This window comes from Lepisma saccharinum, chromosome 1 (genome assembly GCF_977018435.1).
Source record: "Lepisma saccharinum chromosome 1, izLepSacc3.1, whole genome shotgun sequence".
Classification (NCBI taxonomy): domain Eukaryota; kingdom Metazoa; phylum Arthropoda; class Insecta; order Zygentoma; family Lepismatidae; genus Lepisma; species Lepisma saccharinum.
The window spans coordinates 196,490,750-196,504,603 of record NC_139229.1 but is presented as its reverse complement, the minus strand read 5'-3'; the positions used below and the strand labels follow the sequence as shown (position 1 = coordinate 196,504,603).

At 38.2% G+C, this 13,854-nt stretch overlaps 1 protein-coding gene across 1 annotated transcript in view; it reads left to right on the top strand.

Moving 5' to 3' along the window:
• Positions 1–13,854, top strand: part of LOC145991047 (uncharacterized) — a 66,134-nt gene that overhangs the window by 39,891 nt on the left and 12,389 nt on the right. Inside the window, exon 2 of the mRNA XM_083126749.1 lies at positions 1,950–2,065. Within this exon, the coding sequence (XP_082982875.1) occupies positions 2,015–2,065 (51 nt within the window). The 5' untranslated portion in view covers positions 1,950–2,014. The remainder of the gene's footprint in view (positions 1–1,949; positions 2,066–13,854) is intronic.

Below are 13,854 nucleotides of genomic sequence, written 5' to 3'. Positions count from 1 at the left end.
TTCGCTTTTTCCTTTTATTTCTGTTTCAGTTATATTACTTCGCTTTTCTTCTACCACTCGCGTTAATAGTGTCGGTGAGGAAGAATTATAAACTCCTGAAATGAACGATGGGACAAAAAAAATCTATGGCTCTCTCACGGTTCGAACCTGTGACCACAAAATAATGTCTTCCTTAAAATTTACAGCCAAATATTTTTCGTCACGTAATAATTTTCGCTCGTCTCTTTCTCAAGGCGTTCTATTGCCTCCCGATGGTGTAGTCGTATTGAAATCAAAGGCTTCCGATTTCGATACCAGATAGAGGAACATATGGTTCGGATCCCACTTTAATCTGTAGGTCCAGTGTATAAATTAGACTTAAACGCAATTTTTAATTAGCGTGGTCTGTGATGAGAACTCGATGTAAACCATCATTTCAGTGAACCTTCTACATTTCATTTTGGAGGCTTCGTAGAGGTGTCCTTTCAATCGCCATTAGCGACAATCGCCACCAGTCCATTAGCTGCGCGTGACCCTCTGTCCCCTCCCTCCCCTGAGGCAATAACCCAGGAACTTCTCCTCCGGCCGCTAGCAATACTTTCTCTCATTGTTACTCTTGCAGGCCTGCTCTGCCTTGAACAGTCAAGTGAATTTTACTGATTCCCAGTGTGGTATTTGTAGGGAGGGATGGCGGAATTCCCCCTCTCTGGATAACAAAAATTGATTATGAAATTACATACACAATAATTGGCATTAGATATATAGTAGTGGTAATCGCTATTGTCTTGTATTTAAGGATTCCCAGACTAATTAGGCGTAAGTTGGCGGAAACACTTGCCCCTAACAAATTTCCCGAATTAACGAGCTAATGAAACTTGTGTTAAGCTCTTGGAACATGAGAATCAAGGTAATGAGTAATTTTTATGATTTCACAAATGCAACCGTAATTTAGCAAAGCAGTCTTGGGCGCCATTTTTATGGGGTAGAAAACTTTTTTATTCTGCTCCCCCAACCCCCCACGTTATGCCCAAGTTCGATTCAGGTCCCCAAAAGTTAGGTCCCAGGCTGGAATTCTAGGGTGGGAGTTGTCAAAATCTCACTTTAAAAAAATGTAGGTACTGTCCCGATTAGCTGTTCTGGTCATAACGTGGACTTTGCCTTTTTCGTTCTGTCAAGATACAAATTTAAATCGGCATTTTTCAGCAATTATTACAAATATGTTTTGTTCAAAGTTTTTTTTTAACTTGAGTGACATGAAATGAACTGTCGAGTGACTCCCATTTACAATTTAAAATTATCGAGAAACTCCCCCGTAATCTCTCTCCTCTAGCAGCCACAAACGTACATTGACATATTTGAAGCATTTCATCATGCTGTCTCTAGTCAGTACAATTTGCACCAACCCCCCTCTGGAAATTTCTTAAATACCACACTGCTGATTCCTATCACACTTATTAATTTTATTGTACCATACCTCGACAGAGTTGGTGGTTCGATGGTGCCTGTTGTAACAACTCCAAAGCTCGACAGGAGTTTCCTGTGTGACAATTAGACATCCTACCGACCGACGAAGTATTTTATCAGTGAGATAAAATCTCTGTACATGTGCGTTTACAAGTTACAATCATCAATAAAACTTCATTATGGATCCTGAATTGGTTCGTTCACGGCTTAAAGCTGCTCCCATTGCCTGCATACGAATCCGCACCTTAAACTCGCAGGCCTTCGAATATCGTTGACTGCAATTGAAATCAAGCAGACGTAATAAGCTTCACTCAGTTGTATTTGCATCGGTGTTACAGGGTACTTTTAATTACACCACTCGATGTTCGCTAAAGGACGTTATCTTCATTACCTCAATGAAGACTAATTTAGTGCCAATTGTGAGTGAATAACGAGCAGTATGTGCAATAGTTACAGCTTGGCTCTGACACGTGTGTAATCATAAATTGATCTGCCAACTCAAGAAGTCAGCTCACTTTCGAAAGAGAAGACAGGCATCCAGGTAGTACAAGGGGCAAGTAACAAACCAAAAATGAAGATTCACTTCGTCATGGCGTTTCTGCAAATAGCATATGCTTCAGAAGTAAGTTGTTTTTACTTTTATTATAACTATATCAGTGCTCGAAGTGCGGGGGGTGGCATTCCCCCCTGATAATTGACTTTCAATTGCGTCCCGTGACGCTTTGGATTTAGGAGGGATGCTCTATATATAACATTGTTGAAAGATTTTTTTCAAGCAGCTCGTATCAAATTTCTGAGTATCGGAATACTCAACCAATGTAATTAGGATCTGGTATCACTGGGTACAACTGAGTGTAGAACTGTGTGCCTCTTTTCTTTCAACAAATTAGAATTAATATCATAGAAGGGTTGAAGGTCATTCCGACAATAGATCCATCTGTCGTATCATTAACATCCACAACAGCTATATTATGGTTGTACTGAATGGAAATATTTCAGTCGGGAAGTGGGAAAAAAGACATCTCGACTTTCGGGATGGGAAATGTTACCATTTTCAGGATGAGAAATGCTCATGATTTCCCGGCATTGAAAATCTCCAATTCTACACATTTTTTTCTTTGAAGTGTCTCTTCTCGCATTTCTGGAGATCAGAAAAGAAACTTACCTTTCCAAGATATTTCCTACTCTTATAGCGCATAAAAATTCGAGAATGAAGCACGTTAAATATAGAAAATTACATCAGGTATACACTTAGACCAAAAACTCAATATGCTGACCAAGGCAGTAATTTATTTTATTATAAAACATAAACTAAACGTAACGTTTCAACCTCCTAGCAAGGTCTTCTTCAGACTCTGCATCAAGTACAAATGTAACAAGATACAAAAACAGGACGATATATATACACAAACATTACTCCCCTCCAGACTATTAGAAATTTGTTCTGGAACATTCTTGCAGGTGGCTTTCCCTTGTCAACTGTACTTTCACCTAAAAGGCTAAACATATTTACTTCCATATAGAATGTGGTTGGACTATTTATCTCACGCTCTTTTTCCTTCATTCTTCTTCCTTCTTCTCTCCTCTTTCTCTCTTTTTCTTTCCACTCTTTCTAACACCTTCTTCCATTCTTTGTTTAACTTCAGTTCCCCATTCCAGTCCATTGTGTCTTCTTCACCTTTCTTCTCTATTTCCTTGGCCTCCTTCCATTTTCTCACTAGTATTTTTATTCTCTTCTCCCTTCCTATCTGCTTAGCCTCATCCCACTCTGTCATGTCCTGTTTCTCTCGCATTTTTCTCTCTCTTAAGTCGTACATCATCCCTATGTTGTTTCAACCTGACTTTCAGCCTCTTTTTTGTTTCTCCTATGTACACACTCTGGCATTCTTTACATTTCACTTCATAGATAATAACTTCCTCTTCCTCTTCTCTGTTTTCCTCTTTCTTGTTTGCATTCTTCGCTATTCTTAAGATGCTTCTCCCTCTCTTCCTGTACGTTTTAATGCCCGCTTTCCTAAGCACTTTGCATATCTTTTCTGTGGTCTTCCCCATTCTCCTTATTCCAAACCTCCTCTCTTTTTCTTTCTCTGCCAAGAGAGAATGGAATGGGGGACAAAGAATGGAAGAAGGTGTTAGAAAGAGTGGAAAGGACAAGAGAGAAAGAGGAGAGAAGAAGGAAGAAGAATGAAGGAAAAAGAGCGTGAGATAAATAGTCCAACCACATTCTATATGGAAGTAAATATGTTTAGCCTTTTAGGTGAAAGTACAGTTGACAAGGGAAAGCCACCTGCAAGAATGTTCCAGAACAAATTTCTAATAGTCTGGAGGGGAGTAATGTTTGTGTATATATATCGTCCTGTTTTTGTATCTTGTTACATTTGTACTTGGTGCAGAGTCTGAAGAAGACCTTACACTATAACAGTTGGGCTGAAAAGTTCGTAGGCTAACATAGTAAAAAATATTTTTTTGACAAAATTCGATTTTATTATTCAATATAGTTGCCTTCGAGGGCGATACAACGATTATAGCGGTCATACAATTTTTCGATGCCATTTTTATAGTACGATTTCTCTTTTGCCTCAAAATAGGTGCAACGTCCCCCGGTTGGACACCAGTCATCACAAAGTTAGTCCGCTACTCCTTTAGTCGGGAACATGAGAATCTTTGCAAATCATCAGGGCTTGCTGGGCCGAAAAGAAACACAACACAGTATTCAAAGTTAAACGTAGTTTTATAAGCACTTATATTTCCTATCGTATGTGTACTTACAAGCAAGAGACAGATTTGCTTACGTTTCTAGCTGACGAGGAACAATTCTATATCATATTAAATCACATCACAATCACTAAAGACACTTGCATATAGAATTAACGTTGGACAAGACAAACATAAATACACGAAAGTTTCTGTACTTAATTATTATTTCGAGTATAGCCAGAATGAAACGAAAATAGTTACCAATTACATTATTCCGGCATTCTATTAACTGTTACCACGTTCTTGTTGATCCTTCACCTTCACCTGTTTTCCAAACTCAGTCTGTCGTCAGGTGAGAAACATTCAGGTGTGTTCACTTCCTCTGCTGAGATGAGAAAGTGACGTCAACACGAACAGATTATGACGTATTTATAAACATCTACACAAATTCCAAACACAACTGTATCAATCTAACTATAATTATCTGTGACAACTTGAACATTATTTGAAATAACAAAAATTTTAAAAATCTTAACTTCTTATAAATATAAAACCTTAAACTATCAGGTTCGTTACAATTGCCCCTCGTCCGGGGAAAATTTTTGATGAAATTGTAATTTACAAGTTATGAAAAAAATTTCAGTACATAAAGAACATTAAAATATAGAGTTTATCTGACCAATTGAATGACTCAATCTTGGCTTCTCTTCATTTGACAACAGCTCAGAAGGAACGTAGTTTACAGTATCAAAAACAGAATGTAATCGATGGTAGTTAAACAACAAATAAACAGTGAATTCAGGCAATGATTGATTCCATGATGGTTTAATAGAACAGTAAGCTTCCATATATCAAAATCTCCAGAAAGATTTTGTAGAAAACGGTATAGGGTTCGATAAGCAATGAACTGAAACCAGTACTTTCCTATAGCACTTCAAACTCAACACTCTTCTTGCTTCTGTGCTTCTAGAATAATGCCTTTAAATTCCACACCAGCAATACAATAACTCCTGCTTATAGGAATCAATCCAAATATTTACTATATGGACCTTTTCTGAGAGGTCTACGGATTTATACATTCCGATTCTATCCTCATTCTGGACCTTTCGGATGTACCGCACTAATATATATATATATATATATATATATATATATATATATATATATATATATATATATATATATAGTATATCTGGAGAATTCATCCTTCATTTGATCAGGAGTGGTAACAAACAACACATCAACTGCATTTTTCTTAATACTTATTTCTGCCTGGTGCAGTTTTTAGAAAAAGCATACGCCAGAGGAAGTCAGAACCAAAACCTTCTTAAATGAATCCTTTGGTGCTAAAATTCAGACCACCGATTTCCAGTTCTACTTGTCTACCATCTAACACTCTCTTCTTGAGTCTTCCGGAAAATACTCCAGTTTCACATACGGAATTTTGTTTTTCACTTGACTGCCTGAAGATACAATTTCGGTCAGCAAAAAGAATTTACATATAATCCTTGTATTTTACGTCCCGTCGAGTTCACTTGCCTAAACGAAGAGGAGGCACTTAGAAAAGGTCGACGTTTGTTTGACATGATTGGGATCGCTGGTTGTGCAGAAACTCTCTGGTAGTCTCCACTGCTTCTTCCTGCTCAGAGGCAACGTCATGTATTGGGGAGAAAGAACCACAATTGTCACCTCTACGTCGTGGAGAGTACCGTCTGAGCGGACTACGGCTACGTCGTTCTTCGTAACGCCATCTGTCTGGAGAATTCCGCTCTTGCTCTGGACGAGGCCTGTAGAAATTTCTCTGTCTTTGGTTTTGATCTTGGTTGAAACCTCTCCGGCCTAATCCTCTGTTGAATCTTCGAGGTCGTGAGAAATTTCCTCCTCGACTCTCTGAATCCGTCTGGATATTTCGTATCTTAAAACTTTTATTGCCTGCAGCCTCTTTATTCTTAGGGTCTTCTTTATTCTTCCAGGCATCAGGGTCATCATTAATATCGAAGTCCATTAAGAAGTGTGTCAATTCATCCACACTTCGTGGAGCATGCGCCAGACAAAGATTCCGAATGCGATACGGCAACTGTCCAATGATCAAATTAAGTACTTCACTCTCATTAAAATTGTCAGCTAGGTTTCTGTACGCTGCGTAGACACTCCAGGCAAAACTTTCCAAGTTGTCGTGGACCAGGCGAGAATACCTTCGGTTCCTCACAGCCGCTAGTTGTCTTTGTCTTGCCTTTTCTGATGCAAATCATCCTTAAAGCGTGCGCAGAAATCAGCATAATTCACAAAGTTGTCCATATTACCAGCTAACCAATGCTCAGCCTTGCCGGTGAAAACCCGAGGTAATAATTCTAATCTATAGTGCGCAGGCACTTGCATTAAGTCAAAACTGACATTTAATTCACGCAGATATCGTTCGGCAGATTGAGCTTCGATATCGCCTTTAAACTTCGGAATGTTCGCGATATCAGCCATTCTGGGCATCTTAAACTCTGTTCCGCGTCGAGGAGAAAAACCGTCATTACTATCCTTTTCTCTAGGCCTCTTGCATCTATCAGAAGTTGTGGTATTACCGGGGAAGAATGGGTTTAGAAGTACAACAGGAGGTTCATAGGCAGTAGCGTCTGGATTCAGTCCTCGGATTGGATCAGGCACTATATCGGAAGAGGTTTCTGGTCGAATCTGTAAATTATGGATCTTTTCCTGCAGTTCACTGACCCTACTTATAATTGTAACTGTCTGTTCCTGCATTTCTTGGCGAAGAGATACTTGCATCTTTTTAGCCTTCTCATGGAGAAAATTAACCTTTTCTCCAGCTTCCTTTATTTCAACTTTCTGTTCTTGCACTATATTTTCTATGAGTTCTGTTCGTTCACCAAAGGTTTTTAGTGCTACATTAATATACTCTACAGAACTCTTTAATTCTTGAACTCTCTCTGGAGGGTCACATTCAGATTCTCTTCCAGACTGGACAATTTCAGGGCAGGTTTCCATATTCTTCTTCAATTGATCCTGTTCCTTCTCTATCCGTCCTTGCCGAACTGTTAAGAACTCTAGCTGCTCTTCCACAATTTCCTTTACCCTTTCGTCCACCTTTTCAGTGACTTTAATACTAAGTTTTTCTATCTCTCCTCTGATGCTCTCTACCTGTTCAAGTTTATGTTGAGAGAATAGAGCCTGTAACTCTGACCTCAGTTTTATATCTTCCTGTATCCTCCTTTCTTCCTGGTTTTCAATCAATGCACGGAAAATATCTAAGTCTTCTTTTCTCTTTCTCTCTTCCTCCTCTTTCTCTTTCCTTCTCTTTTCTTCTTCCTCTTCTTTTTCCTCTTCTTTTTCCTCCTTTCTCCTTTCGTCTTCCTCCTCTTTCTCTTTCCTTCTCTTTTCTTCTTCCTCTCCTTTTTCCTTCTTTATCCTTTCCTCTTCCTCTTCTTTCTCTTTCCTTCTCTTTCTTCTTCCTCTTCTTTCTCTTTCCTTCTCTTTCCTTCTTCCTCTTCTTTCTCTTTCCTTCTCTTTCCTCCTTCCTCTTCTTTCTCTTTCCTTCTCTTTTCTTCTATAGACTCAACTATGAGCTTAAACTCCATCATTTCCTTCTTTCGAACTTTCTCTATCTGAGCCATCTCTTTCTTACGTTGTTTCTCCTCCTCTATCCTTTCCTCCTGTCTACGCTCCTCATCCTTCTGTCTACGGTCTTCATCCTCCTTTTCTTTCTGGTTTCGCTCTGCTTTAACTTTCATCAACCAATCACGTAGCCAGTGATCTGATAAGGGTTTGGTAGGAACGCTCGGTTCTGGTTCTGTTTCTGGTGCTGACAAGCATGATGTGCATCGCATCTCTTTATTTGATGCCAACGTTACTTCCTGCCCATCACAACTACTATGAAACCTCTGCAAACATTGGCAACACTGGAAGAATTCCCTGTCATTGGTAAGATCATCACAGCATCCAAACATCCATTTCTTCCTCTGCTTCGCAGATTCATTCCTGTCGAGTCTTTCTCCATTCTACAACAAAGTCTATGACTCTTACCAGTTAATACCTTCACTTCACTATCACACTTTTACCTTCGTGAATTCCAAGGACTTTCACTATCACCTTCGTGAATTCTATGGACGAACACTTTCAGTATGCACTAAACCGGGCATCACGTTTTAATTGCTAAAATAATTTGCACTCGAGCTCCCACGATTGTACCAAAATAACTATGCACTCGAGCCCCGCGTTGGTGTGCCAAAATAACTATGCAACGTCCCCCGGTTGGACACCAGTCATCACAAAGTTAGTCCGCTACTCCTTTAGTCGGGAACATGAGAATCTTTGCAAATCATCAGGGCTTGCTGGGCCGAAAAGAAACACAACACAGTATTCAAAGTTAAACGTAGTTTTATAAGCACTTATATTTCCTATCGTATGTGTACTTACAAGCAAGACACAGATTTGCTTACGTTTCTGCCTGACGAGGAACAATTCTATATCATATTAAATCACATCACAATCACTAAAGACACTTGCATATAGAATTAACGTTGGACAAGACAAACATAAATACACGAAAGTTTCTGTACTTAATTATTATTTCGAGTATAGCCAGAATGAAACGAAAATAGTTACCAATTACATTATTCCGGCATTCTATTAACTGTTACCACGTTCTTGTTGATCCTTCACCTTCACCTGTTTTCCAAACTCAGTCTGTCGTCAGCTGAGAAACATCCAGGTGTGTTCACTTCCTCTGCTGAGATGAGAAAGTGACGTCAACACGAACAGATTATGACGTATTTATAAACATCTACACAAATTCCAAACACAACTGTATCAATCTAACTATAATTATCTGTGACAACTTGAACATTATTTGAAATAACAAAAATTTTAAAAATCTTAACTTCTTATAAATATAAAACCTTAAACTATCAGGTTCGTTACATAGGCCTCAGTTTCGGCGATTACCTCTTCATCAGTGCTAAATTTCTTTCCAGCGAGCATTCTTTTAAGGTCTGCAAACAGGAAAAAGTCACTGGGGGCCAGATCTGGAGAATATGGTGGATGGGGAAGCAATTTTATAACGGTTGAATATCGCTAAACATTGCTCCGAATCATCAAAACGTTGTTGCTTTTGATCGATTGTGAGCACGCACAGCACCCATTTTGCACACAGCTTTCGCATGTTCAAATATTCATGCACAATATGTCCAACACGTTCCTTTGATATTTTTAAAGTCTCAGCTATCTCGATCAACTTCACTTTACGATCATTTAAAATTATTTTGTGGACTTTTTTGATGTTTTCGTCGGTAACAGCCTCTTTGGGGCGTCCACTGCGTGCATCGTCTTCGATGCTCATTTCGCCTCGTTTAAATTTAACAAACCACTTCTCAACGGTTGATTTTCCTGGTGCAGAGTCCGAATAATGTTTATCAAGCCAAGCCTTGGCTTCAACAGTATTTTTTTTCGCCAAAAAGCAATGCTTTATTAACACACGAAATTCTTTTTTATCCATTTTTTCACAATAACAAAAGCTGCTTCACTCACAATGGTATATCTCACGAACTAATTATCCGGCAGCTGTGAAATTTATACACGTATCTTTTGAAGGTTAGTACTAAGTAAAAATCACATGGATTTAATTCTAGTAACGCCATCTATGAGTCAGCCTACGAACTTTTCAGCCCAACTGTTAAGTGTTGAAAATTTATTTGAATTATCAGTTTTCATTCCAGAAATGCAAAAATAATCATTTCATGGAGAAATATTGTGTACAGTTTGAAGTTTTTACAAGGTCAGTGAATGGCAAACATTGACCACCTCAATCTCACCCCAACCAAATAACAGCAAAACTAAAAAAAATCATCCCGCACACCCATGCGATATATTATTTATTGATATAAACAGTTCTATTGAAGTAGTTTCTTTATATTTTTTGTAAAATACCGTTTTTTACCACATCTTCCGTTGTTTCTATTACTTTCATTTTACTGGAAGATATGGATTCAAGATGCATTTATTGTGCAGTGTTAACTAGATTTAGGTCTCATAGGTATGTGAATACAGTACTCCATATTTCAGTCTTTCACACTAAAATCTTCATCTAGAGGGGAATGTGATTGTGTGAATAACGTTATTTTTTTTTTTTAAAAAAAAGGCATTTACTGCATTTCAAAAACTTACATATGGATTACTGTATTCTAGAAATAAACTATCTCACCTACATACACAGAAATTAATGTGTTGTAGACTATTGGAAATAATTTTGTGCTCAGTGATACAGTTATATTATTAATGCCTGATAAATATTTAAAATTTTAATTATATTTTGCATGCTCTTAGCTTGTTGGTATTTTCTACACATTCTTTGATGGATTTGCTCATGATGTTGTGCCAGCAGATGGTTGTGTTGTGGATAAGTTCTATTTTTTCAAATCATTTCCAACTGTATATTTAGAATTACTCACATGTTGGTACGACAAGCAATGGTGTTTAAAGGGACCAGGATGATCAAGCTATGATGACCTAAGTTTTCTGGAAATACATAACAGATGCATAGTAAACATAGTAAACCATACGACTATTACACTTGAAATGGATGTCATACCCTACCCATTTACAAAAGCGCTTGACACTGAACTGTGAGCATGCATCCTGCGGATGATACAAAATTCCAAAAATGTGAGAATTTTGAAAGTCGCCCTTCAGTTGTGTGGCAATGGACCTAAATCGCCCCACACAAGATCTGCTACAAGAGCCATGTTTTTCGGCCGTGCACCATGCTTTTTTTATTTTTCCCATAAGGATAGCACGCCTAGAATATAGGCATATAGGCATATCCGAATGTGCTCAACGTTTTTAAAAACTTGTGCTCAAAGGTCATGGAAGAGTCACATAATACATATTCATTGCAGAAACATAAGATTGGTAACTACGATTTAGCGTCGTAAGCATTGTGCCCTGTGCTTTTATAGCCTTCAGCATCGTCTTTGGGTGGCAGAGAGAGCACTACTTGTAGCCAGTGCACCGAACGAATGACAATTGAGTGCACATAATTCACAGCTTGCTGGTGACCGACCTCAGTGCAGTGATGCCAAAAGCAGGGAAATTTCTCTCGGCACAGGGAAATTTGAGGGTGAAAAGGGAAAAGGGAAATTTACTGAAAAATAGCTAAAAAACAGGGAAATTTAAACTCACATTTTCGTTTCATTCTTTTAAAAAGTTCGAAAATATTTTTTTTCAGCATGTACTTTTTCCAAATGAATAGTTAGTAACAGTGACACTTTTCAGTAAGCTTTCTTCCTCCCTGTTATAGATTACCTTGACCGGTCAGTCTTATATTTGTCGCGTTTCCTAGAAAGGCCTCAAGGCACGAGCCGCGCTGCACCTGGAAAGAATTTGGGACGCGATTTTCATTTTTTTCTTGTTCCATCCATCATTTCAGAACGTGTCTTAGTGGCTGGGTGTGTGACTTTGTGTGTCCTGTGTCTTTGCAACGAGAATGGAAGAGGTGACTGATAGGAAGCTACCTGCAACTCCCAAAAAGGTTGGAAAATGTCGTGGGGATTTATCAGCGGATGAAAATATATCTGGGAAACATGTGGAAAAAAATTCGTATTGAGTGGCTGCCCATTACTTCACACTTTTATGATTTTCATAAATATTTAATAATAATAATAATAATAATAATGTTTGTTCCTCAGGTAAAACAGGCGTCAAAAGAAAAATATTAACAGCAGGACCCTAGCTAACTTTGACAATGGGTGGGTTTCAAAGTCCGACAATCATTGCGCTGCAGACGAATTTTTTTTTGGTTTGTGGATTTTTTACATACATTAGTGTTTTATTTTAAAATTCAAATGTTTATTTTAGGATAATTATATTATGAAACTATGATCAGTTTCTAGTATTTTATTCAATGGGGGTTTGAACCCAGTAAATCCCCTTATATACGGTCCTGATTAACAGTTATAGTAATACAAAGATACAGCTTCAGATGTGTTTTGAAAATCGAGGGAAATTTAGGTCGAAAAAGGGAAATTTTACACTGGTAAAAGGGAAATCCTGCATTCGGAGATTGGCAACACTACCTCAGTGTGTTTCAGCGCTCCTTTCAGCGCAGATCCTCGTATTTCCGTGCCCTGTCTCTTTGTGTCTGTATGCCAGCGGCGTATACTGTGCGTCACCTAGGTAATCGGAGATGACCCGGCTATAATTTTTAAAAAAGTTGTTTTTTATTTCTTCGCAATATTCTTCCGAACCAATCTTTGATTCACATATTTCTTTGCTTCCAGCGCGCGAATGTTTTCAACCATTTGCAGCGGAATGTCCGTGAGGCTTTCAGCCACTTTCTCCTGCTGGTGGAATCTGGTGACGTCAGGGTGAGATTCCACCGGCTCCCTTTAAAACCCTTGACGGGAGGGTGGGGAAGGAAACACTGCTTCTCAGGCGCGGTGATTCCGTGGCAAGGGTAACCTCCTTCTGGAGAGAGTCCATCAGACGGTCTCTCCACCCCAGAGCCTTTGCTGTTCCCTCGGCTGGCACCCTCTTCTGCCATTCTTCCCCGATGGCCTTTGTATCGTAGGAGCTGTGTTGTTTACGACAGGGAAATTTCTCAGGAAACAGAATTCTGGGTTCACAAATTAAGTACTGAAAAGGGAAGTAGAGAAAATGCGGGAGAAACAGGTAAATCTGAACAAAATTGCGAACCAATGCTATGTTAATTCTCATTTTACATTTGCTTCTGTCTTCCTGATCTCTGCAATTTCAACAGATATTGTCCAACGAAAAAAAAACACTTTAATATTGAAGATGAAGGTAATTAAATAAATTAAAATTTTAACTAGAAATTCAAGAAATTACACCAACCTCTGTGGCGGAGTGGTTACCACAGCTCCCTACGACGTCAAATAACAATTTAATCAATCGATTAATGAAGTAATTAAACTATTTGTATGATTACTTGTTTTCATTTTTTATTTTAAAATGCGTGATTACATTCTCTTTGTAGCCTTCAAAACCAGTGAGAGTACTTCTTTCACAGAAATGAATATTTTTTAAAAGGGAAAGCTATGAGAAATAAATTATATATATATATACAGTATATATATATTTATTAGGTAATTTAAGTTGCTTTCCCCCCCCTCTTTAGATTAATAATGATCATAATGATAAAAGATGTTTGAATGTAAAATATATAAACAAAAAACGCAATGATTCCAACTTATAGAACCTCGCGCATCGCACGGAATATAAAGCTGGGAAAGGGAATTTTTCAGCATCCATAGGGAATTTAATTTTGTGTCAAGCAGGAAGGAACCAAAATAGAAGATTGGCGCAGGGAATTGAATGCATGTTGTAGGTGGCTTTGTGCTGTTGGTTCTATTAGCGATTCGAGAATTTAATATTTGTTTAGCTGTTAGTGGTTTAGTATTCGTGCTGGTGCTGCCTTTACAGAAGTTAAAGGCAATGGATATAATACAATATTTGCGTGTGAAAATATTTGGAAAGGGATCTTTTCCGGAGAAATTGCAAATAGTTAATGTAGGTAGGCCAGTAGCATCACTTGTACCACAGGTCTTGAACTTAAACTTCCGTGTATAGAAACAAAAATCGTGAATGCACGAGTAACTGGGTACTGGCGTAACTTGAATTTTACACTTCAATTAATATTGAGGGTTTTTATTTCACTACCGCATTCCTTTCATATTCTTTGTTACAGGTTTTTTC